Raw genomic sequence first — 22,452 nt, forward strand, 5'->3', positions numbered from 1 at the left:
TCAAGAGCTGTTCTGTGTGCAGATAGGACCCTGTAATTTTAAGCTCGCAAATTGTCACAGTAAAATGCTAATTTAGGTAATGTGTTTAAGGCAGCTGTGATCCATTTTTTATGAGGGCGAGCCAGCTTTGCCTTGAAGAACACGGGTAATGCTATCTATGAATGGCCTGTCATAAAAGCTATATATCTCCTTTATAAGCACCATAATAAGCAATAAGCAAATATTCACACATACTCCTCTGGCAAATGGGCATACAGTGTGTTAGGACACCGGAAGAGGCATCATTACACTACAGTCATTTGGCAGACGCTCTTATCCAGAGCGACGTACAGTTGATTAGACTAAGCAGGAGACAGTCCTCCCCTGGAGCAATGCAGGATTAAGGGCCTTGCTCAAGGGCCCAACGGCTGTGCGAATCTTATTGTGGCTACACAGGGGATCGAACCACCGACCTTGCGGGTCCCAGTCATGTACCTTAACCACTACGCTACAGGCCGCCCTCATCAGACACGAAATGCTTATTTGTGATGAATGACATAAGCATTTATGTCTGTGTAGTGCTTATAAATGCGTTATGTAGTGCTGTTATCACATGTGAATAACACAAAGCTTGGTCTGATGTTATAACAGGATCCTGTGATAATAACACCCTTCAGATAATGCTGTTTTAGGGGCAGGTTTGAGAAGGTGGACAATTGGGTCACTACGAAGGTCTCCTATTGAGGCCATCTTGTTTTTAATATAGTTATTGTTTCATCAGCAGAAGCTGTGGAGAAAGCTAACAGGCTTGGGCCTACTTAAGTACCGAGTGAATTCCTCGTTCCCTAACAAGGCCAAATGCTCCTTTTATTCAAAGAAATTTGTGTAATTTGTGGGTGCATCGAAAGTTGATCTGAAAGTTGATGAGGGAAAGTTAATCTTTCATTTAAGCATCTGAAATACAAGCAACTTATGCAGTCAGTGAGCATTTTCAGACGCAGACTGAAGACTCATCTCTTCAGGCTGCACCTTTCCCTCCCTAACTCACCACCATGATTAGCCTTGTGTATGCCATAGACTATAATGGTACTTATATAGTTATATATAGATGTTGTTGTGTTGTTTTGTATTAGCTATTGTATTGTTGTACTCGGGGTATTCTAGCTGCCAACTGTGGTATGCTAGTTTGTAAGTTGATGTATTCTTCAAGGGTTCCGACTGTATCTGTATGGTCACGCTAGGACTCGGAACCATGCTGTCCTCTAGGGTCCTCTTCACACTTGTTCCTGTGTTTGATCTGCACTTCATTGTATAACGCTCTGGATAAGATGCCTTGTAATGTAATGTAATATAATGTTATCACTCAGAATCAGTTCCCTAAACTGTATTAATTTCTTCATCAACACTTGCTTTGGATGTGTGCTGTAAATATGTTTTTTAAAAAGGACAAAATTTTACATTTTATTTTACAGTATCAGGTTTACAGTATCTTGGACTATGTCAAACATTGACATCATTACAGGGACCTTTCCAGAGATATGCAGATAATAAAATGTTCAGTGTAAAATGATCAACTCTTTTAGAGCATCTCATTGATAAAAAAAAGTAATGTGGTTCCTCCTGGACACACAAACACGTGATTCAACACTGAAGATTTTCGTCTCATTTGATGCCAATTTGAGTCAAATATGTGAAATTGTCCGATTGGCAATCTTGATACAGGCAAAACTGTCTCACATCATTGCCATTCTTTTTGTATCATTTAGCAAAAAAAGTAATAGAAGATAGAAAATGGAAGATTTTAACTCTAAATATAAGACTGACTTATTTTTTTGTTTCTGCATAATGTTTTATTTGAAGAAGAGGAAAAAATGGTCTTCACTTCTTGCTCTGGTGATCTAATGTTCTTGTGCACTGAGGAATCATAAATAGCTCATAAATAGCTCCGGTCATATTTTTCCCTGACATTACGACGAGGCTTGATTGCGGGAAGGTGATCACGAGCGACGTCGTTTCACTGCGAATAATATCGGATTTTTTATTTGTTCAATTCAAACCGATCCCGGGGAAAGAAAAGCGTTTCATTCCAGAGTTAATGAAGTGAGATGGAAACGCAGGGATCAGCTGGAGCTGTCAGTATCCTTCGCGCTAAATTGGACCGCGAGGCTAATGAGTGGAATTTGTAACCGCGATGATGCGCCGCCACTGTTGACTGAAAGCAGTCATCTGTCAGCGATGGCTTTTGCAAACAGTGTGGCCCAATGACTATCGCATTCATTAGTGCTTTGTCTCGCAATATGCCGCTGTCTGTGGAAAACCAGCTGTTTCCCGTGTTCTCAACTCGTCTGGATGAAGAGGGAACAGCGGCCGCGTAGATTGCAGCTTAGATAAGTCTGACGTCTGTTTTAAATTGTTAATTGTCAAATTTATTTTGGTAATCATGGCGTAATGGGATATTAAAAATGATTAGGCAATTGTATAATGCAATGCGTGCTTACACTGCAAGATCATCAGTTTTTAAATCAACTCGGATACAGTACATTTAATAGTACATTTGCTCCCACTTGGACTAATTTGAACTCTGTTAGTATTGAATCAGGACCAAAGCTTATGCTGTTTATTGCTTGAAAGCTGCACCAAATATTTAAAAGGAATTGCTGGAGGGCAATACAAACATGCATCATGAGGCGGACTTCCATCATGCCTTTGGGAAATTTAAAAGCCCCGACTGGACTAAAACACATTCTGGAAAATTCCACCTGCACTAGCTCAGGATTGGGCAATCTTACGCCCGGTGGTTTACAGACTGAAATCCAGAGCCTTCAGCAGCCAAATGTCTGCCTAGTACACCATGTTCTGCCCAGCGGGCTGGTGGACCTAACTGTCCAAAGGCGTGGTCACACTGAACTACATCCAGGACAAAGAGTCCCAGGACCAGATACATATCATCACATCCAACATTGTTTAGCTCGATAAAGTACTCTGACAGTTATTATTAATTATTAATTATTTATTAATTATTAATGTCGGTGTCGTACCTGGCTTCAAATAGTGTTACATTTGTTTTGGATTCAAAAAACTTTAACTAAAATTTAACTAAGCTTGCCCTAGTGTATTTGAACCAATAAAATGATCCCAAAAGTGTAAACCCTGCCCATTCGCTCCTCTGCAGGCTCAAATGCACTGGCTAGGCAAATGGTAAATGGTTGGCATTTATATAGCACCTTTATCCAAAGCGCTGTACAAGTGATGCTTCTCCATTCACCCATTCATACACACACTCACACACCGACAGCGATTGGCTGCCATGCAAGGCCCCGACCAGCTCGTCAGGAGCATTTGGGGGTTAGGTGTCTTGCTCAGGGACACTTCGACACAGCCCGGGCGGGGGATCGAACCGGCAACCCTCCGACTGCCAGACGACTGCTCTTACTGCCTGAGCCATGTCACCCCCTAGATCAACAGAGCACAGAAAAAGCATGTGAATCCAAAACAAACTGTATTCATGAGTCTGGTAGTTGATTTCAGGTGATGGGTTATGGGTATGCACTTTGCACTTTGTTGCATGTTGTTGTACCTGTTGAGCATCTGCCAATGTCATGTCATGTAATGTCATGTGACCTGATACATCAGTGACACCTGTGGGGGTCAGTTTTGCGATGCGTTCCTGGACTCTGATTGGTCGATTGCACGTGCCCCTCTCTCTGCCGGCTCTCTCTCCTTTTTTTCCATTTTAATCCCACCACCCAACCTCTTCAGAGGACATAATTATTTTTTTATTTCAAATGCAAAATACATTTCATTACCCACCCTCCCACCCACAAACCCAGCCACCCACAAACCCAGCCACCAACCCTGATACCACAATACAAAGATGGACAGACCGGACAAGACACGAGACCAAGCAGATGGACGAACAGACACACAGGACAAGACACCACGAAAACCCAGCAGCCGGACAGACAGACAGACCGACCGACAGACAGGGTTTTCTAATGTGTGTGTTGTGGTATGTGCATGTGTGTGTTGGTTGGTGGGATTAGTTAACAGGCGAGTCTAATGAGATGATGAAGGGGCCCTAAAACCCTAAAACGGTTTTTCTTTTACCAGGCCCTCTCTCCAGCGCCACCATCCTGGGCCGGTACCGGCGGGCCATGACGGAGCCGGACGAGCCGCCCCCCGCGGGGGACGCGGGCGACGCCCCGACCGAAAACGACAGCTCCTTCCCCCTGTCGGCGCTCGCCAGCCTGTTCGAGAGCGAGGAGAGCCCCCCCTCCGTCCACGAGCCCCCCCGGCCCGGCGACAGCCGGCAGAACCTGCGCATGAAGTTCCAGGGGGCCTTCAAGAAGGGCCTCTCGGGCCCCATGGACCTGCTGGAGTCCTACGACCCGCCGGTGGTGGTCGGGCCCAAGAAGGCGCCCATGGACTCGCTCTTCGACTACGGCACCTACCGGCAGCCCAACAACCAGAAGCGCCGCAGGAAAATGCTGCCGCGGGGGTGAGTGTTTGGTAGCGGCCTGTAGCGTAGTGGTTACGGTATGGGTGGGGCGGCCTGTAGTGTAGTGGTTAAGGTATGGGTGGGGTGGCCTGTAGTGGAGTGGTTAAGGTATGGGTGGGGTGGCCTGTAGTGTAGTGGTTAAGGTATGGGTGGGATGGTGTGTAGTGTAGTGGTTGAGTTATGGGTGGGATGGTGTGTAGTGTAGTGGTTAAGGTATGGGTGGGGTGGCCTGTAGTGTAGTGGTTAAGGTATGGGTGGGGCAGCCTGTAGTGTAGTGGTTAAGGTATGGGTGGGGCAGCCTGTAGCGTAGTGGTTAAGGTATGGGTGGGATGGTGTGTAGTGTAGTGGTTAAGGTATGGGTGGGGTGGCCTGTAGTGTAGTGGTTAAGGTATGGGTGGGGCAGCCTGTAGTGTAGTGGTTAAGGTATGGGTGGGATGGTGTGTAGTGTAGTGGTTAAGGTATGGGTGGGGCGGCCTGTAGTGTAGTGGTTAAGGTACATGACTGGGACCCACAAGGTCGGTGGTTCTAATCCCGGTGTAGCCACAATATGATCCGCACAGCCGTTGGGCCCTTGAGCAAGGCCCTTAACCCCGCATTGCTCCAGGGGAGGATTGTCTCCTGCTTAGTCTAATCAACTGTACGTCGCTCTGGATAAGAGCGTCAGCCAAATGCCAATCATGTAATGTAATGTATCACTGATGTGGGCAATCAGCCATTTTGTATAACCCATTTTACCGCATACGTTATACATTTCATCCCGAATGTATAGAAGAAAGTTTCCGGTACATTTCCGTGGAAAATACGTATCGGGAGTCAATTACTCTTTTTCAAAAACTCTGAAGGAGGCGCCGGGAAGAGGCTTTGAAAATGCGCAAGGCGTGAACTGAAGACGGGGGGGGGGGGGGATTTTTGATGAATATGGGCGAGATGATCACAAGCATCTGGCGACCTCGGGGCGAGTCTGAGGCTGGCGCGGTGCGGCTCGCTGGTGCGCGGAGCCGCATCTGGATTTCACGGCGGGGGGTGTTCGTCTGAGTCTAATTACACAGCCGAGGACGTGCGCGTCGTTCTAAAGTGTTTACCGCGCAGATCAATGCAGCGCGCTCGTTTTATTTACAGACGTTATAGACCGCCGGATATGAGACGGTTCTAACCTTTCGGATTCTTTGATGCGTGTGTGTGTGTGTGTGTGTGTGTGTGTGCATGTGCATTCTCAGGAAGATGCAGAAATGTCCTTTAAGTTACATTTTTGTTCTCGAAGGACATTTCCCAAATGTACCCAGAAGGTACAATAATGTAGGTTGGGGTACAATTGTATGTACCTTTAGGGTACCGCCCCAGTGATAAGCATTTGTACCTTTTGTACATTTGACCCCTTTCCTGCCATTGTTCTGGGAGTGTGTGCTTCCTTGATGACCATATCTCAGTCCCATGGCGTATGCTCCACTCCTCACAGAGAATGGGGTGACATTGCCTCAGGCGGTAAGAGCGGTCGTTTGGCAGTCGGAGGGTTGCCGGTTTGATCCCGCCCTGGGTGTGTCAAAGTTTCCCTGAGCAAGACACCTAAACCCCCTAAATGCTCCTGACGAGCTGGTTGGTGCCTTGCATGGCAGCCAATTGCTGTTTGTGTGCGAGTGTGTGTACGAATGGGCGAATGAGAAGCATAAACTGGATAAAAGGCGCCATATAAATGTCAACCGTTTACCGTGTGCAGAGCTGTGAAGCGGGGCGTCCGTGGCGCTGTCACAGGTGTGTCCAGGAGGCCACAGACAGTGCGCTGTTGTGGCGGCCGGTGAGGTCATGTTTGGGCTGCGGCTGGCCGCTGGCTCCATCACCGCCCCTGGATACAGAAAGCTCTATTTATCGCCCGGTGGGGGAGGGGGGCGGAGGAAGCGGGTCAGTTCGGATTGGCGCGGTGCGGCCCTCGCCGGCGGCCCGCAGCGAGACTTCAAACGCCCCGCGGCCCGGCCCCCGGGGGAGGGGGGGGGGGGACCGCCCGCGCTAATGGCGGCAGCTCTGAATGCGGTCACCACGGAAACGACCGGGGTTCAAGCGACGCCTTCACACACCCGCGGAAAAACCGTTAAACCGCTGGGCGCTAATACGGGCACGCGTGTCTTTGGGCTTTTCATTCACAAACAAACCGCTCACATCACACTGATGTACTGTGTCTGTAGACGCACACACACACACACACACACGAGATGCACGCACACACACACACACACACACACAAGATGCACGCACACACACACACACACACGAGATACACGCACACACACACACACACACACACACACGAGATGCACGCACACACACACACACACACGAGATGCACGAACACACACGTATGGATACCATAGTGCAATGCATACATACAGTATCTGTAAATGGTAAATGGTTGGCATTTATACAGCGCCTTTATCCATAGATGCTTAGATTAATTAGATGCTTCTAATTCACCCGTTTATACACGCAGTCACACACCAATGGCGATTGGCTGCCATGCAAGGCACCAACCAGCTCGTCAGTGTTCTTTTTTTTAAACAACTGCATTTTTGTCACAAAGCTTGTTATCTTCCCACCAGGTACACCCTCCTAAAATAAGACAGGAACTTCAGCTATTCTGATCTATAAATTCCTCCGGTTCTCCGGATAGATTTCTTTCAGGAATGTGACACATCTCTTCTTCCGCTGTGTGCATTATGAGTGAAGTTATCACGCACAGCTCCTCTGAATGCGACGCAAAACACTTTTCAATTTCCCAGCCCAGCCCCTCCAGGCCTTCGTTTGCTACGGGAACCGGGGTACTTAAGATGTCGAACTGAAAGCCAGACGTTTTATTTTTCCTGAGCATTGAGACTGCCAATACTTCTATTGCCTGCTAGTTCTGTGTACAAAAGAAACGATCTTGCTGAAAGAACAAACGTTTAACAAAAAGGAAAAAAAAAAAAAAAAGGAATCGCAAACCTGATCTGGTTACTCAGCGTTGTAAACCACTGACCACATTAGTGGTTTGGTTCTTTCTCCTGGCTGACACTGTGTTCGTTGCCCCCCCCCCTGCAGTAAGACAGAGGTTGAGCCAGAGAAGAGCCAGGCCCCCGACCCCCCCAGAGTGCTGAAGGTGTATAATCGGCCCCTGCTCTTCGACGCGGTGTCGAGGGCAGACACCCAGGCCCTGGACGGCCTGCTGGAGTACCTCCAGAACCTGGACAAGAGGCTGACGGACGAGGAGTTCAAAGGTGAGCTCCAAACAGACGGAGGGACGGACGTCGTGGTTGCAAGTCATATCTCAGGGAAAACACGTATTTATACAGCAAATAAGACATTTTCATTTTTGTTGTATAGTAGGTGCAATGTGTGTTTGTACTGTTTGTACTTTGGAATGTAGGATATATGGTTATACCATCCTTCTACAGAACATGTTCTCAATGTTCTCTGAAAGTACAATAAAGTTCTATTTTGGTACGAATAAGCACATTTTACAAGTGAAACAGACAACAAACAAATGAATTGCTGGCCCGGGGCGCAAAGTCTTGTACACTATGGTGCCAAATATCTCGGAATCCCCCCTCACAAGCGGATTCAGTGTTTTCAGCCTGCCGTTACGGGAAAGGGCAAACTGTGCCTGTGGTGGTGTTCTTTGTCTACACGAAAATCACAAAGAGCCAGGGTACGGCAGGCATTTACTCACTGTCTATTCGGTGTTCCACAGTGTGATACTATGGCGGCCATTTTCTCACTGTCTATTCTGCGTTCCACAGTGTGACACTATGGCGGCCATTTTCTCACTGTCCATTCTGCGTTCCACAGTGTGACACTATGGCAGCCATTTTCTCACTGTCCATTCTGCGTTCCACAGTGTGACACTATGGACAGCCAACAGGCAGCAGCTCCTTAATCGCAGAACGCTTTACACCCCTCCCTTCTCACGGCAAACTGTCACAAGCCCTATCAAACAGGATCTGCTTTAGCATAAACCTTGAGCATTTATCCCCCCCCCCCGTGGCTGTTTTTTTAATTTTTTTATTTGTTGGAGGAAACTGTGGAAAAGAAGCTATTTCAGACCTTTTGTGAGTGGGGGTGGGCCCAGGGATAGCTTCCTGTGATGGGGAGAGTGCATTGACCGCATCTGACAAGTAGCAGCCAGAAGTCACGGCAAACTGTCTGTCCAAACAAGGGTGACTCAAGAGGGACTAGGAAGCCACACCACTTTAACATCAGCTGCAAGAGAAGACCTTCCTGCCTGGTCCATGTTTGGTCTCACCATGTTTGATATAAACAAACAGAATGATTGGGACGGTATAACCCTGCTGTTGAATCTAGCCATGACCAGCATTGAATGACCAGCTGCCAGCTGTATCAAAATCTAGTTTCAGCTAGTTTTTTGTTGTCAAACCCTTTCACTATAGGGCACACTTCATTACATTACATTACATTACATTCATTTAGGAGAGAAACTTTGTGTGAAACTCATTGTGCAGAGAAACTTACAATACAGGGGGAACTGAAGTGCCTTCACCTGGCAATAGTGCCAGACCTGGTTAACAGCATTCCGAGACCAGTGGGTATTACATTACATGAATGGCATTTGGCAGACGCTCTTATCCAGAGCGACATACAGTTGATTAGACTGAGCAGGAGACAATTCTCCCTTGGAGCAATGCAGGGTTAAGGGCCTTGCTCAAGGGCCCAACGGCAGTGCGGATCTTATTGAATGGGGATCGAACCACCGACCTTGCGTTTCCCAGTCATGTACCATAACCACTATAGATGCAACACCAACAAAGCGCTTGTGCAAGCAAACTATGCTAAGCAAGAATTCCCTCCTTTTCTCGCTCCATCTCCTCTCCTCTCCTCTCCCTCATTCCCTCCTTCCCTCTCTCCAGAACCCTCTACGGGGAAGACCTGCCTGCCCAAAGCCCTGCTCAATCTGACCAGCGGCCGCAATGACATCATCCCCCGTCTGGTGGACATAGCCGAGCAGAGGGGAAACCTGCGGGAGTTCATCAACACGCCCTTCAGGGACGTCTACTACCGAGGTGAGGCCCACCACACCCATACATTACATACATTACACGCCAATTTGGCAGACAGTCTTATCCAGAGCGATGTACAGCAAAGTGCATACCCATAACCAGGGATAAGTGCGCTGAAAGACCCTAGAGGGAAGTACTACCAGTTGAAAGGGCGGCCTGTAGTGTCATGGCTAAGGTGCATGACTGGGACCCACAAGGTTGGTGGTTCGGTCCCTGGTGTAGCCACAATAAGATCCACACAGCCGTTGGGCCCTTGAGCAAGGCCCTTAACCCCGCATTGCTCCAGGGGAGGATCGTCTCCTCTAATCAACTGTATGTCGCTTTGGATAAAAGCGTCAGCGACATGACTAGGGCCTGTTTGATTATCAAATTTTGTAATTTTTGAAAATTAATAAATACATTTTTGTAATACTTAACCACTCGATTCTATGAGTTGCCAGCTCTTTGTTCCTGCCTGTTTCGTACCGTACTGTTCCTGCCGTAAACCCCCTGATCCCCTGCCTCCGGTCTAGTCTACACACACCCTACACGTCAGGCTCATTCACCCCCCAGGAAACGAGGAAGTGCGTTTGGCCCAGGCACGGAGCAGACATGTCCCTCACGGGCCTGTTTGTGGCTGTTTTGTTAGCTCTGCAGGCCTGAGCAGGCCCGGACAGAGGCTCTCTGTTGGCTCTTTTAGGACCCACCCTACCAGGGGTGTCCGGAAAACCCTTATGCGTAGACTGACCGGAACGGATCTTACGCTGCCCCGTCTGACTCACGATGTCTGTCTTTGACACCTGTCAGCTCGCTAATATTAAGATTATTATTTATTTTTTTAAGAAAAAAAAGGTTTGATTATACAAGTTTTATTTCGCTATTCGTAATAACAGTCATCTCCCACGCCCACAGCATTTACCGGTAACATGATGTTGAAATGCATTTTTCCAGATTCGCCTTATGCAAGTGCTTGGTTAACAGTCAGATTTTTTACTAAGTTTGGGTCAGAAGTACCTTACACTAGCTGGTGTGTAAATTCCATTACCCACGCAGTTATTCAGATTTTAGATGAAGCTTGGGGAAAATTATTCAAATATATGTAACGTCTTCCACACGTTATATCACGAGACGTCTTGTTAAATATCATTAGTCATGTCGCCTGTTTAGTGGCACTTGCCTATAGTCTTGACATTAACCCCACTGTTACACATATACATTCAGATCATGCAACAGAGTCAGTCAGTCAGTGGTTTTCCCCATAGCAACCACAGTTATTTACTACATATACAAATATTATTCATTACTACAATTTCTTCATTCTACACAAAAGAAAAGAAAAGAAATGAACCATCCAGAACAGTATATATTTTTTATTAGTCAATGTTGCTTCTATTTATTTTTCATAAATGAGCCTGGCAAATGTAACACAGTTTCATATTTCCTCCTTCTGTAGCCAGGCTTTGGACTTATTTTTCAGGGAATTTATTATTTGTATCAGGCTTTCACCTGTTCCAGTCCCAGTTCCTACTTTTTGCCATCTGTCCGAAGTTTTAAAACAATATTTTTTTCTGACAAGCAAATGCAGAACCTCATTAAATCCAGTTCCTGGTGAAGGGCACGCCCAAGTACATAACAGATCGCCGTTCCACTTCTGTTAACCTAAGTATGGAAGTTTAAATGGTACCTACCACCCAATCTCAATAGCTCAATATCTCACTAGAATCACACGTCTCACAGCTCCAACTGTCTGACATATGTGACCAGTATTTCACAATTCTACTGTACTTTTAAGACCTCTCCTTCCTTTCTCCCCCTGCAGCCCCACGATAGAGGTTGTGAAATCTGCCAGCTAATGATGATACAGAGCTACTAACTGATGTTATGGCTATACTGAGCACCACTCATCACTCAACACATGTGTATACACGTTTTATTTTTGTCAACAGGAAACTGTGTTATCAGAAAACAAATCCCATTGGCAATAACTGGATACTTATTCATTCTTTTTTTTTTTTTAGGGAACGTTATTTCTGCTGCGAGCCGCAACCTTTGTTGTTGCACGTGGAAGATAGAGATCATTAGAGGCCGCATTAAAGATGTCTTTCTTTCCACTGACGAATGTTGTTATAATCAGTGTGGCTGTCATTTTCATCTTCACATAGCTTTATGAGGCTTCTACGTGTTTTAGAAGAGAAAGGTTCAGCGTCCATCGAGTCGCACCGAGTCGCAGACTCTGAGAGTTCTTTGAAGTTGACGACTGTGGCTGGGTTTGGTTGTCTAATTCTCTTTTGTTTGGGTTTTCTTATTCTCTTAATCTCTTCATTCTGCGAGAGCCTTTGTGTGCGGAACCTGAAATTCTGCTTAAATAAACTGGAATGAGAATGGGGAATTCCTGTTCCCTTCCTGTCCAGTGCAGCAGGCTTATGGAAGGCCTGTGTGAAGAGTGCCTTGGGAGATAGAATTTTCCGCATTGTTTGGGTGAACCCCTTCCTGTTATTTCTACCATGAACGGCGACTACACTACTGACACACTCATCTCAATTTATTTGGTTTTGCTTGTACCTGTGCATGTGCACAGTATTCAGACCCCTTTCTCTCTTTGTACACTTTATTGTGTAGTAGATTTAATTTTAAATGGACAACTCGGCCATTTTTGCCCATCGATTCAATAACCCATATTGACAAAGTGAAAACGTGTTTTTAGAAATGTTTGCAAATGTGTTCGAAATCAAAAACTGAAACTCAATGTATGTGTTGAATCTAATCACATCCCATTCCCTTATCCGCCTAAGACCTGCCAATTCATGTTTATCCCTGTAGGGGACACCAGTCTCTGCTTTTAATTTCAATAACCATATTCCTCTGTGTTGAAACCTACACTACAAGGGTCATTCAATAAAAATAAAATAAATAATATTTTTCAAAATATTTTCACTCTAAAATGTTTTGTCATTCAAAATATACATACTTTTTTCTGCTGGATCTCAGGAGGCTATAGACTTGGCGCTAGGGCTGAGGGTAAAGCCGGGTCTGGGTCGGTATGGAACAGCAGGATACCAGCCCGTTAATGTAAGTGCTCTGACAAGTACTTATATGAATGCGTTTGGGTTGGCTGATATCCAAACTCCAAAAAAGGTCAAAGGTTTATTAATGCATATCATATCGGGCTTGGCAGTACTCAAAAGACGTGGAGGAAAAAATACATTAAATATGATACAGTGTCATTGCTTTGGGGCTGGGAGAGATTGGTGGATGAGAATCATGCTGATGTGATTTTAAAATATCACAATATGCAGCACGATCGACTCGAGCCCAGTCTCAATGCGTTTATGATGGCAACCTCTGGATGCCAGTTCGATGAGGTAACCACTCCGCCCCCACACGCAAGACGCACACTTTCGATAAAGGGTAAAGAGAGAGGGAGATGGCAGCGCTTATCCGTGTCTTATCCATGGCTTTGACACATATCTGGGACAGCCCACATATGACGGATCATCGGGAGGATAATGGGGGGGAGCCGTGGCTGGGAGATGATCAGCGATGGAGGCGTGAATATGAAGCACTGTCGTGGCCTCATTAGACAGACGCCCGGGGGGGGTCTCTGTTGCTTCACTTCCAGCTGTCAGCTTAACCGCTGAAGGCTTCCACCACCCGGGTCCACGGGGGACGTCTATGCCCACAGAAGGAGAGGAATTAGAACCCCGTGGCCCCTGTGACAAGCGTCATCACACTGCTCTGATTTATTCTCGGGCGAGAGGACCACTGGCTTCGAGCTGCTGAGATCTGGCTTTAGACAGCAAGGCTGTAGATTAGTGCTCTTACCACAGCAGGAGGGGCAGGGCTAGATCTGTGAGTTCAGATCGGGGTGATAGTAACATGCCCAAAAACTATGAAATCATCCTTTAAATGTTGCAATTTTTTGTGCATAAACACTGGTAAAAACCATTTCCAATGTATCTCCGGGCTAAGGACCTGGTTCATTTCTACTGTCCATTCGGGAGTGTGCCAAGAGTTTTGCCATATACTGTAGTTGTACCCAGATGTTTTCAGAAAAATATAACACAGCCAAACATGGGAACACAAAAGATATATAAATATATATCCATCAGTTGAAAGGCATTTGCAGTGGGAGAAATGGAGGCAGCTATGGAGGCACATAGCCTAGTGCACCAAAGTCATAGCAGACCACTGTCCCAATTCAAAGCACAATGACCAATGTTCAAATCAAGGATATATACTGATTATGGTCCCTTCTTAAGTCTTAAGCCTTGTCACCAATTATTGTAGCTGGTGACACATTTTATGTAATATGAAAGGCAAATCGATGAAAACCACTCTAATGAAAAAAAGGGTATTAAAAGTATTAAAAACAGCAATAAATAACCCTTTGCTTTTATTTTAACGAGAGCCCTAAATCCCACAGAGGTTCACAATTCAAATAAATGCTTCCTCTGAACATACCCAGAGGTATATGACACCATGTTTCAATGCTTTTTTTATTTTCAACTTTTTTTATTCTCGGTTTTTACGATTTTAAGTTGTGCTGCATTGTATTGCATACTGTATTTAACTAGTGGTGCATTTGTTTTTATTTTAACCGCAATAGGAATCTAATTTGTAATGTGATTCAGTTAATAATGAATCATTTAAGAATGAATAATGTTACTGATGAATTATCATGTTTTTTATTGCACAACCTGAGAATACTGGGCCCTGGGAAAGGGGAACTGGCCCCCATGTTCATTTCCCAGCAAGAACCAGGAGAAGTGCCAAGTGCCTGGCTCTACATCTGGGAAATGTTTTTACAGCCTTTTTTAATTGGACTACGGTGATGATGCATTAATGGAGTTCCCTTTGTTTTCGTGTTAAGTGCAACTGTGGGGTGCTGACATTCACAAAACTAAAATCTCTCCCTGATGGGACGTTTTAAGGAAGCCAATAATACTCTCTGAATTATGTTGTTCTTGTTAGCTTCCCTTCACTGTGACAAGACACCATTAGCAGAGATGGGTACAATTCCAAATAAATGTGTACATGTAGAACACATTTCTCACATATTTATACATACACATCTGCAAAGCAACCAGCACCGCCACCATTTTTATTGTAGTTTGTGGACTCATTTATTTCAGTTGTATTTAGTGTTTTGCATTTTGTAACATGATGCATGTTAGCCCGTCCCAGGCTATCGGTGGAAGAACGGCAAGAATGTTTGCAGGAAGTGTGGCACAGATGTGTGATAACCTCACTCTCCCTCCTTCTCTCCCCCTCTCTTCTCTTTCTCTCCCTTTCTCCCTGTCACTTTCTCCCCCTCTTTCCTATCTTTCTTTCCCTTTCTCCCCCTTCCTTTTCTCTTTCTCTCCCCCTCCCTTCTCATCTTTTCTACCCCCTCTCCTCTCTCTCTCTCCCATCCTCCTCTCCCCTTTTCTCTTTCACTTTTACACTTTCATCTCCCTCCCTCTCTCACACTCTTTTTCCCTCTCCTCCTCTCTCCCCTCTCTCTCTCCTCCCTCTCTCCCTCTCCTCTCTCTCCTCTCTCTCTCACACTCTTTTTCCCTCTCTCTCTCTCCTCTCTTTTCTCCCCTCTCCCTCTCTCTCTCTCCTCTCTTCTCTCCCCTCTCTCCTCTCTCCCTCTCTCTCTCCTCTCTTCTCTCCCCTCTCTCTCCTCTCTCCCTCTCTCTCTCTCTCCCTCTCTCTCCCCCTCTCCTCTCTCTCCTCTCTCTCTCACACACACTCTCTCTCTCTCCTCCTCTCCCCCCCCTCCCCTCCCCTCCTCTCTCTCTCTCTCTCTCTCTCTCCCTCTCTCTCTCCCCCCCTCTCTCCTCCTCTCCTCCCCTCCCCTCTCTCTCTCTCTCTCTCTCTCTCCCCCTCTCCTCTCTCTCTCCTCCCTCTCCTCTCTCTCACACACTCTCTCTCTCCCTCTCCTCTCTCTCCTCCCTCTCTCACACTCTTTTTCCCTCTCTCTCCTCCTCTCTCCCTCTCCTCTCTCTCCTCTCTCTCTCACACTCTTTTTCCCTCTCTCTCTCTCTCCTCTCTTTTCTCCCCTCTCCCTCTCTCTCTCTCCTCTCTTCTCTCCCCTCTCTCCTCTCTCCCTCTCTCTCTCCTCTCTTCTCTCCCCTCTCTCCCTCTCTCTCTCTCTCTCTCCCCCTCTCCTCTCTCTCTCCTCCCTCTCCTCTCTCTCACACACTCTCTCTCCCTCTCCTCTCTCTCTCACACACACTCTCTCTCTCTCCCTCTCTCCCCCCCCCCTCCTCTCTCTCTCCCCCCTCTCTCCTCTCTCTCCCTCTCCCCCTCTCTCTCCTCTCTCTCTCACACACTCTCTCTCCCTCTCCTCTCTCTCTCCCCCCCTCTCTCTCTCCCTCTCTCTCTCCCCCCCTCTCCTCCTCTCTCTCTCCCCCCCTCTCCCCTCCCCCCCCCCCCCCCCCCTCCTCCCCCAGGTCAGACGGCGCTGCACATTGCCATAGAGCGCCGCTGTAAGCACTACGTGGAGCTGCTGGTGGAGAAGGGGGCGGACGTCCACGCTCAGGCCCGGGGCCGCTTCTTCCAGCCCAAAAACGAGGGCGGCTACTTCTACTTCGGTGAGGTTACCCACAATTCACAGCACTGCCTAGCAACCTGCATGTGGGTTAGGCCATAGGCCAGGCCCCTGTGGAACAGCGCCGTCCAAGAAACCTGCCCACCTGGCACTCGAATAAACTGCGTGACTTTAGAGTTTGGAGGAGCGCGCAGACAGCTTGGCAAGCCCCGATGCTGATGTGGACGTCTGCGCAACCGCCAAATAAAAAGGATTTCACGGTAATACCACCGTAGAATTGCTTCTCAGGCATCTGTATCGACAGACACGCTCCAGGCTATTTATAGGCGCACTGCCGGTCTGACAGCGAGCGCAGTCGGGCCGCACCGGGCTCTGATCGCACAATTAACGGCTTTGTGGCGTCGCTTTTTTCATTTTTTTTTCAGATGTGATGTGAGGTAATTTGACAAAAATGCAGGAAGAGCGTTTTTACGACTGTCTTCCTGAGTGGCAGACCACGTCGACATTTACTTATTTATTCAAAGCAGCCATATGGCTCTAATAATGTGGAATTATAAGTGTGTGCTTTAAAATAAAAGTCGGAGCAGCTGTATGAAAAATATGTTTGTTCTGAACACGCATACAGAATGCCAAGGCCCTATCACAGTAAAATGCCTGGTGTTAATTCAACTCTAACATAGCACACATGAGTCCAGTGTATGAACTCAGCATGTTGACTTAACACTGAACAGTTTACTGTGTCGTTGCAGAGTACTGAAGCCTGTAGTTCAAAATGTGTTTCGTTTTTCAGGGAACACTGATTCCACTCTCCCTTCTTCTGAAGAATGAGGTAAAAATAAACAGAATTCAGTGCTTCAGTTATATAAATGAATAAGACATTAATTCAGTAAATAAACTCAAAAGTCCCTGAATGAGAAAGAGCATACGCCCCATTTCTGAAAGGTGCCTCTGTCTCTCATGTAGAGAAAAACTGTCTCATAGCCCCTGACACATTGAACACACAGAGAGGTTTGTGGATGAACGACTGTGGACGCTCCTGGCTCCACACTGCCCTCTGCTGTCAAGAAAGAGTAGCGCAAGTGGTCAGAGTTAGAGTTAATTTCCTCTGCACTGGACTTCCACACCACTGACTATCTGTGCTCTGTGACTGTTTTGTGGACCGGGCTGCCGATGTGAAGGCCATCAGCCCTCGGGCCTAATCTCACACTTCTTAAACAACTCGCTTCTCTGAATACACAATCCAGATAGCCGTTATCATTTCCCAAAATGCTATTTTTGGGTTGATGGTTTCATTGTAATATTTACATCCTTAACTTGCTGGTAATGATTTTCATTAGGGTTAAACTACAGCCGCTGTCAATCTTCAAATCCCACTGCAGCACAACACGGCCGTGTGAGTAATTTGTTGTGGAGCTTCACGGTGCGCTGAATGGGAGCCTTGACAGGCCTGACAGCTAATATGATTTAGTAATCATGCAAAAACACACCGAGGACCCATGCAAATTGATGAAGAGAAGCGTTTCTATGCGAGGTGACAGCGCAAAGTAATCTGTCACCCGTGGCAACAGCTCAGTCGAAGCCTGCCTCCGCGCTCCCTGGCAGCCAGGCACCGCTCGGGGCGCAGCGATTTGGACGGACCGTTTCTGAAATACCCGCTTAAAAGCGGCTTTCGCAGGGGGGCACGGAAACTGGATCAACCGCTCCTTTTGTCCCAGCGGCCCCGGACTGACAGCCGACGCGAACATTCACTCAGGCGCTCGATCCCGACTGCCCTGGCTCCGTGCCAGACCTCCTCCGGTTTAACAATGCTGCTTCGGATTTGAGTGCAGCGTCGGAGCGCGCACTCGCTCATTACGGCTACCCCGCTTGTGTATCATAATTAGCTTCACCTCTTTATAAAATAGAGGTTCAGTGTTCCCAGCTGGGTTTCCACTGCGCAGTAATAATTCCGATTTTACAGCAAAGCAAATGAACAACATTATTGGGTCATCTAATTAATTAGCTGTGCGGTTGTATGAGCAAGAGCAGACTGTCTGTATGGCGGTGCACACAGAATAATAGCGTATGTGACAATGTCAGTTTGTAAGCTCGGTATATCTAATGACACCTTATATAATCTTTCTAGCCACAAAATTGCATTGCATTTTGCAAATTGCATTATTAAATATGTTGCAGTTATGATTAATTTAACTTAACTGTATTATCTGTGGTTCTATGGTTGGGTGTCTTTATAGAAATGGCAGTCTGCAGCCTAGCGGCTAAGGTACATGACCTGGAAGACTGGTGGTTCCAGCCCTAGAGTGGCCACAGTGAGATCAGTGCAGCTGTTGGGCCCCATAACCCCTATATTGCTCCAGGGGGGATTGGCCATTTCCTAGTCTAATCGACTGTAAGTTGCTTTGGATAAACGTGTCAGCTGAATGACTATAATATTTGCATGAATGTACGCAGATATACCTTGCTAGCCATACAAATGAAGACAACGACCAGTTCAGCCCAAAGTATTACGGCACAATTACTCAAATCTACTGTGCGTATCATTGACTGCAACTCCCCGGTATAAGTGGTGCCACTCATATGATGCAGGTATTTTACATGGGGATGTTTTGGGGGTCAGTTTTGCGCTCTGTACACTGCGTGTTATTTACTCGTCACGGGGGATGCCAGCTCTTACACCCCGCCGTCCTCTCAACCGCCCATTTGTGGAGTATTTACTCGTTTGGAGCTTTTTAAAGAAGATGGGACGCTGAGGAGATAAATGTCAGGATTTAAAGTGGAGAGCGGAGAAATCAATGTTACTGACGTATGAGCAGAGGAAGAGTACTTGGGGAGTGGGGGGGGGGGGGGAGGGTAGAGGGGGGGGGGGGGCAGGGTGGTGTCCTCAGAGAGGACTGTTAGGAGTGTCACAGAGTGAAAGGAGGAAGGGATAAGTGTGCAACAGGATCGGTAGGTAGGAGGCTGTTTCTCACCAGGCAGCTTTGGCCTGGTCCTGTCAGGGGCAGCCTCCTGACTACTGTGGCCCCGACGCATGCACTGTCTACTACACATACTGCCTGCCTGTTGCTTAGTGCATATTCTTTTAGTATGTGGAAAAATAACCTCCATACTATTTTCCAACGGTACTGTGGAAGTGTTTGCCAGGTAGTAAAAAGGCCCCATCTCTTCCTCTCTGATTTATGGGACCTCCAACGTAGTGGGGTACTTCCTGAAATGTGTGCTCCCGAACCATTCCCTGAAACCCCAGAAATAAGCATCCAGAGATTTGAAGTGCGTGACATTTGGAGAAAATTTCAGCTACTCAACAACTTTCACATCCAACGTACTCCACTTATATACTCAGTAGTTGGCAAGTAAGCTATAGGGGGCAGCCTGTAACCTAGTAGCACAATAAGATCCACACAGCTGTTGGGCCCTTGAGCAAGGCCCTTAACCCCACATTGCTCAAGAGGGGATTGTCCCCTGCTTAGTCTAATCGATTGTAAGTCACTATGGATAAAAGCGTCAGATAAATAACAAATGATTATCATTATTATAATAATAATAATAATAATAATAATAATAATTATTATTATTATTATTATTCATATCAATAGTATTATTAATATTATTGTTATTATTATTATTATTATCATTAGTATTACTATCATTAGTGTTATTATTATTATTATAATTATTGTTATCAGTATTATTAGCATTAGTGTTATTGTTATCATCAGTGTTATCATCATTAGTGTTATTGTTATCATCAGTGTTATTATCATTAGTGTTATCATCATCAGTGTTATTGTTATCATCAGTATTATTATCATCAGTGTTATCATCAGTGTTATCATCATCAGTGTTATTGTTATCATCAGTATTATTATCATCAGTGTTATCATCAGTGTTATCATCATCAGTGTTATTGTTATCATCAGTGTTATCATCATTAGTGTTATTGTTATCATCAGTATTATCATCATCAGTGTGATTGTTATCATCAGTGTTATCATCATTAGTGTTATTGTTATCATCAGTATTATCATCATTAGTGTTATTGTTATCATCAGTGTTATCATCATTAGTGTTATTGTTATCATCAGTATTATCATCATTAGTGTTATTGTTATCATCAGTGTTATCATCATTAGTGTTATTGTTATCATCAGTGTTATCATCATTAGTGTTATTGTTATCATCAGTATTATCATCATTAGTGTTATTGTTATCATCAGTATTATCATCATTAGTGTTATTGTTATCATCAGTATTATCATCATTAGTGTTATTGTTATCATCAGTATTATCATCATTATCATTATTGTTATCATCAGTATTATCATTATTGTTATCATCAGTATTATCATCATTAGTGTTATCATCAGTATTATCATCATTAGTGTTATTGTTATCATCAGTATTATCATCATTAGTGTTATTGTTATCATCAGTATTATTATCATTATTGTTATCATCAGTATTATCATCATCAGTGTTATTGTTATCATCAGTGTTATCATCATCGGTGTTATTGTTATCATCAGTGTTATTATCATTAGTGTTATCATCATCAGTGTTATTGTTATCATCAGTATTATTATCATCAGTGTTATCATCAGTGTTATCATCATCAGTGTTATTGTTATCATCAGTGTTATCATCATCAGTGATATTGACGCAGCCCTTGTCTCTGGACCAGGGGAGCTCCCTCTGTCGCTGGCGGCCTGCACTAACCAGCCCGACATGGTGCAGTACCTGACGGAGAACCGGCACAAGGCGGCGGACCTGCGGCGGCAGGACTCCCGGGGCAACACGGTGCTCCACGCGCTGGTGCACATCGCCGACAACACCCGCGAGAACACCCGCTTCGTCACCAAGATGTACGACCTGCTGCTGATCAAGTGCGTCAAGCTCCACCCCGAGTGCAACCTGGAGACCGTGCTGAACAACGACGCCATGTCGCCGCTCATGATGGCCGCCAAGCTGGGGAAGATCGGGGTGAGGCCGTAGGGCGGCGCAGCAGAGTGTGTGTGTCTTTGTGTGTGTGTGTGTGTGTGTGTGTGTGTCTTTGTGTGTGTGTGTATGTGTGTGTGTGTGTGTGTGTGTGTGCCTTTGTGTGTGTGTGTGTGTGTGTGTGTATGTGTGTGTGTGCCTTTGTGTGTGTGTGTGTGTGCCCTCAGGCACGTGAATGTGTGTGTGTGTATGTGTGTGTGTGTGTGTGTCTTTGTGTGTGTGTGTGTGTGTGTATGTGTGTGTGTGTGTCTTTGTGTGTGTGTGTGTGTGTGTGTGTGTGTGTGTGTGTGTGTGAGAGTGTGTGTGTGTGTGTGTGTGGATGTGGACATTTGTTTGTGAATATTTGTGTGTGAATATTTGTGTGTGCACGTACGTGAATGTGTGAGTGGGTGTGTGAATGTGTGTATACCTGTATGTGAATATTTGTGTGTGTGTGTGTGTGGGTACCTGTATGTGAATATTTGTGTGCATGTGAATATGTGTGTGTCAGACCTGGATAAAATATATAACTTGTGGTCCTTTCAAGCTACATCTGTGGTCATAAATTCATACGCATTCACAGCGAGATGAACTGAGACCTTTATACGGAGATAAAATCTACTCCGTCAGAATCGGTTTGACGCGGAGCATTTTGCTGTGCAGAACTGTCCGTTTGGATTACCTCCCTGCCTCCGTGACCTTTGACCCTGTAGAGTGCACGCTGCCCCCTGCAGGTGTTCCAGCACATCATCCGCAGGGAGATTAAGGACGGGGATGCCCGACACCTGTCCCGCAAGTTTAGGGACTGGGCGTACGGGCCCGTGTACTCCTCCCTGTACGACCTCTCCTCTTTGGACACCTGCGGGGAGGAGGTGTCGGTCCTGGAGATCCTGGTGTACAACAGTCGCATCGAGGTGAGAGAGAGAGAGTGTGTGTGTGTGTGTGTGTGTGTGTCAGATCTGGATAAAGTAACTAGGTGAAATATATACCACTTACCTGACCAAACAGGTCGAAACATCGTCTCACTGACTTTAATGAATGTCAGCAGGGGGCATTCACAGCAGTGTGTGGGTATTATTTCCTCACTTTTAAATATAATTAAATTCAAATTCCTGCATATTACTGACAATGTATTTTCACCAATAAAGCAAAATAACTATTTTGTTTAATTGTATGCTTTGGTTTAGTACGACGCCACACTGAAACATCAGTGCAATCCGCTGTACCGTTTTCAAATTTGACCCGCAAAGTATGAAAACAAAAGTATTTTAAATATGCATTTGATCGATGTCAGATGCGTGGGAGTGTGTTTTTCCACATCTGTTAGTGTGCGCAGTCACCTTGTGGTCTGCGCTGGGCCAGACGGAATGTACGCCTCTCTGACGGGTTCCTGCGCTTCAGCGTTGTTCTCCCGTCTGGGCCCGCCGCATTCCTGTGTGCGCAACACGCAC

The 22,452-nt window shown here is 45.9% G+C and overlaps 1 protein-coding gene across 1 annotated transcript in view; it reads left to right on the forward strand.

Moving 5' to 3' along the window:
- The window catches only part of trpv4 (transient receptor potential cation channel, subfamily V, member 4), a 36,164-nt gene that overhangs the window by 6,516 nt on the left and 7,196 nt on the right, over positions 1 to 22,452 (forward strand). The window contains exons 2-7 of the mRNA XM_061260111.1: positions 4,090 to 4,477; positions 7,544 to 7,719; positions 9,367 to 9,519; positions 15,933 to 16,073; positions 20,709 to 21,007; positions 21,736 to 21,915. Coding sequence (XP_061116095.1) covers positions 4,134 to 4,477; positions 7,544 to 7,719; positions 9,367 to 9,519; positions 15,933 to 16,073; positions 20,709 to 21,007; positions 21,736 to 21,915 — 1,293 coding nt within the window. The 5' untranslated portion in view covers positions 4,090 to 4,133. The remainder of the gene's footprint in view (positions 1 to 4,089; positions 4,478 to 7,543; positions 7,720 to 9,366; positions 9,520 to 15,932; positions 16,074 to 20,708; positions 21,008 to 21,735; positions 21,916 to 22,452) is intronic.

The sequence above is a fragment of the Conger conger genome, chromosome 11, assembly GCF_963514075.1.
Source record: "Conger conger chromosome 11, fConCon1.1, whole genome shotgun sequence".
NCBI classification, from domain to species: domain Eukaryota; kingdom Metazoa; phylum Chordata; class Actinopteri; order Anguilliformes; family Congridae; genus Conger; species Conger conger.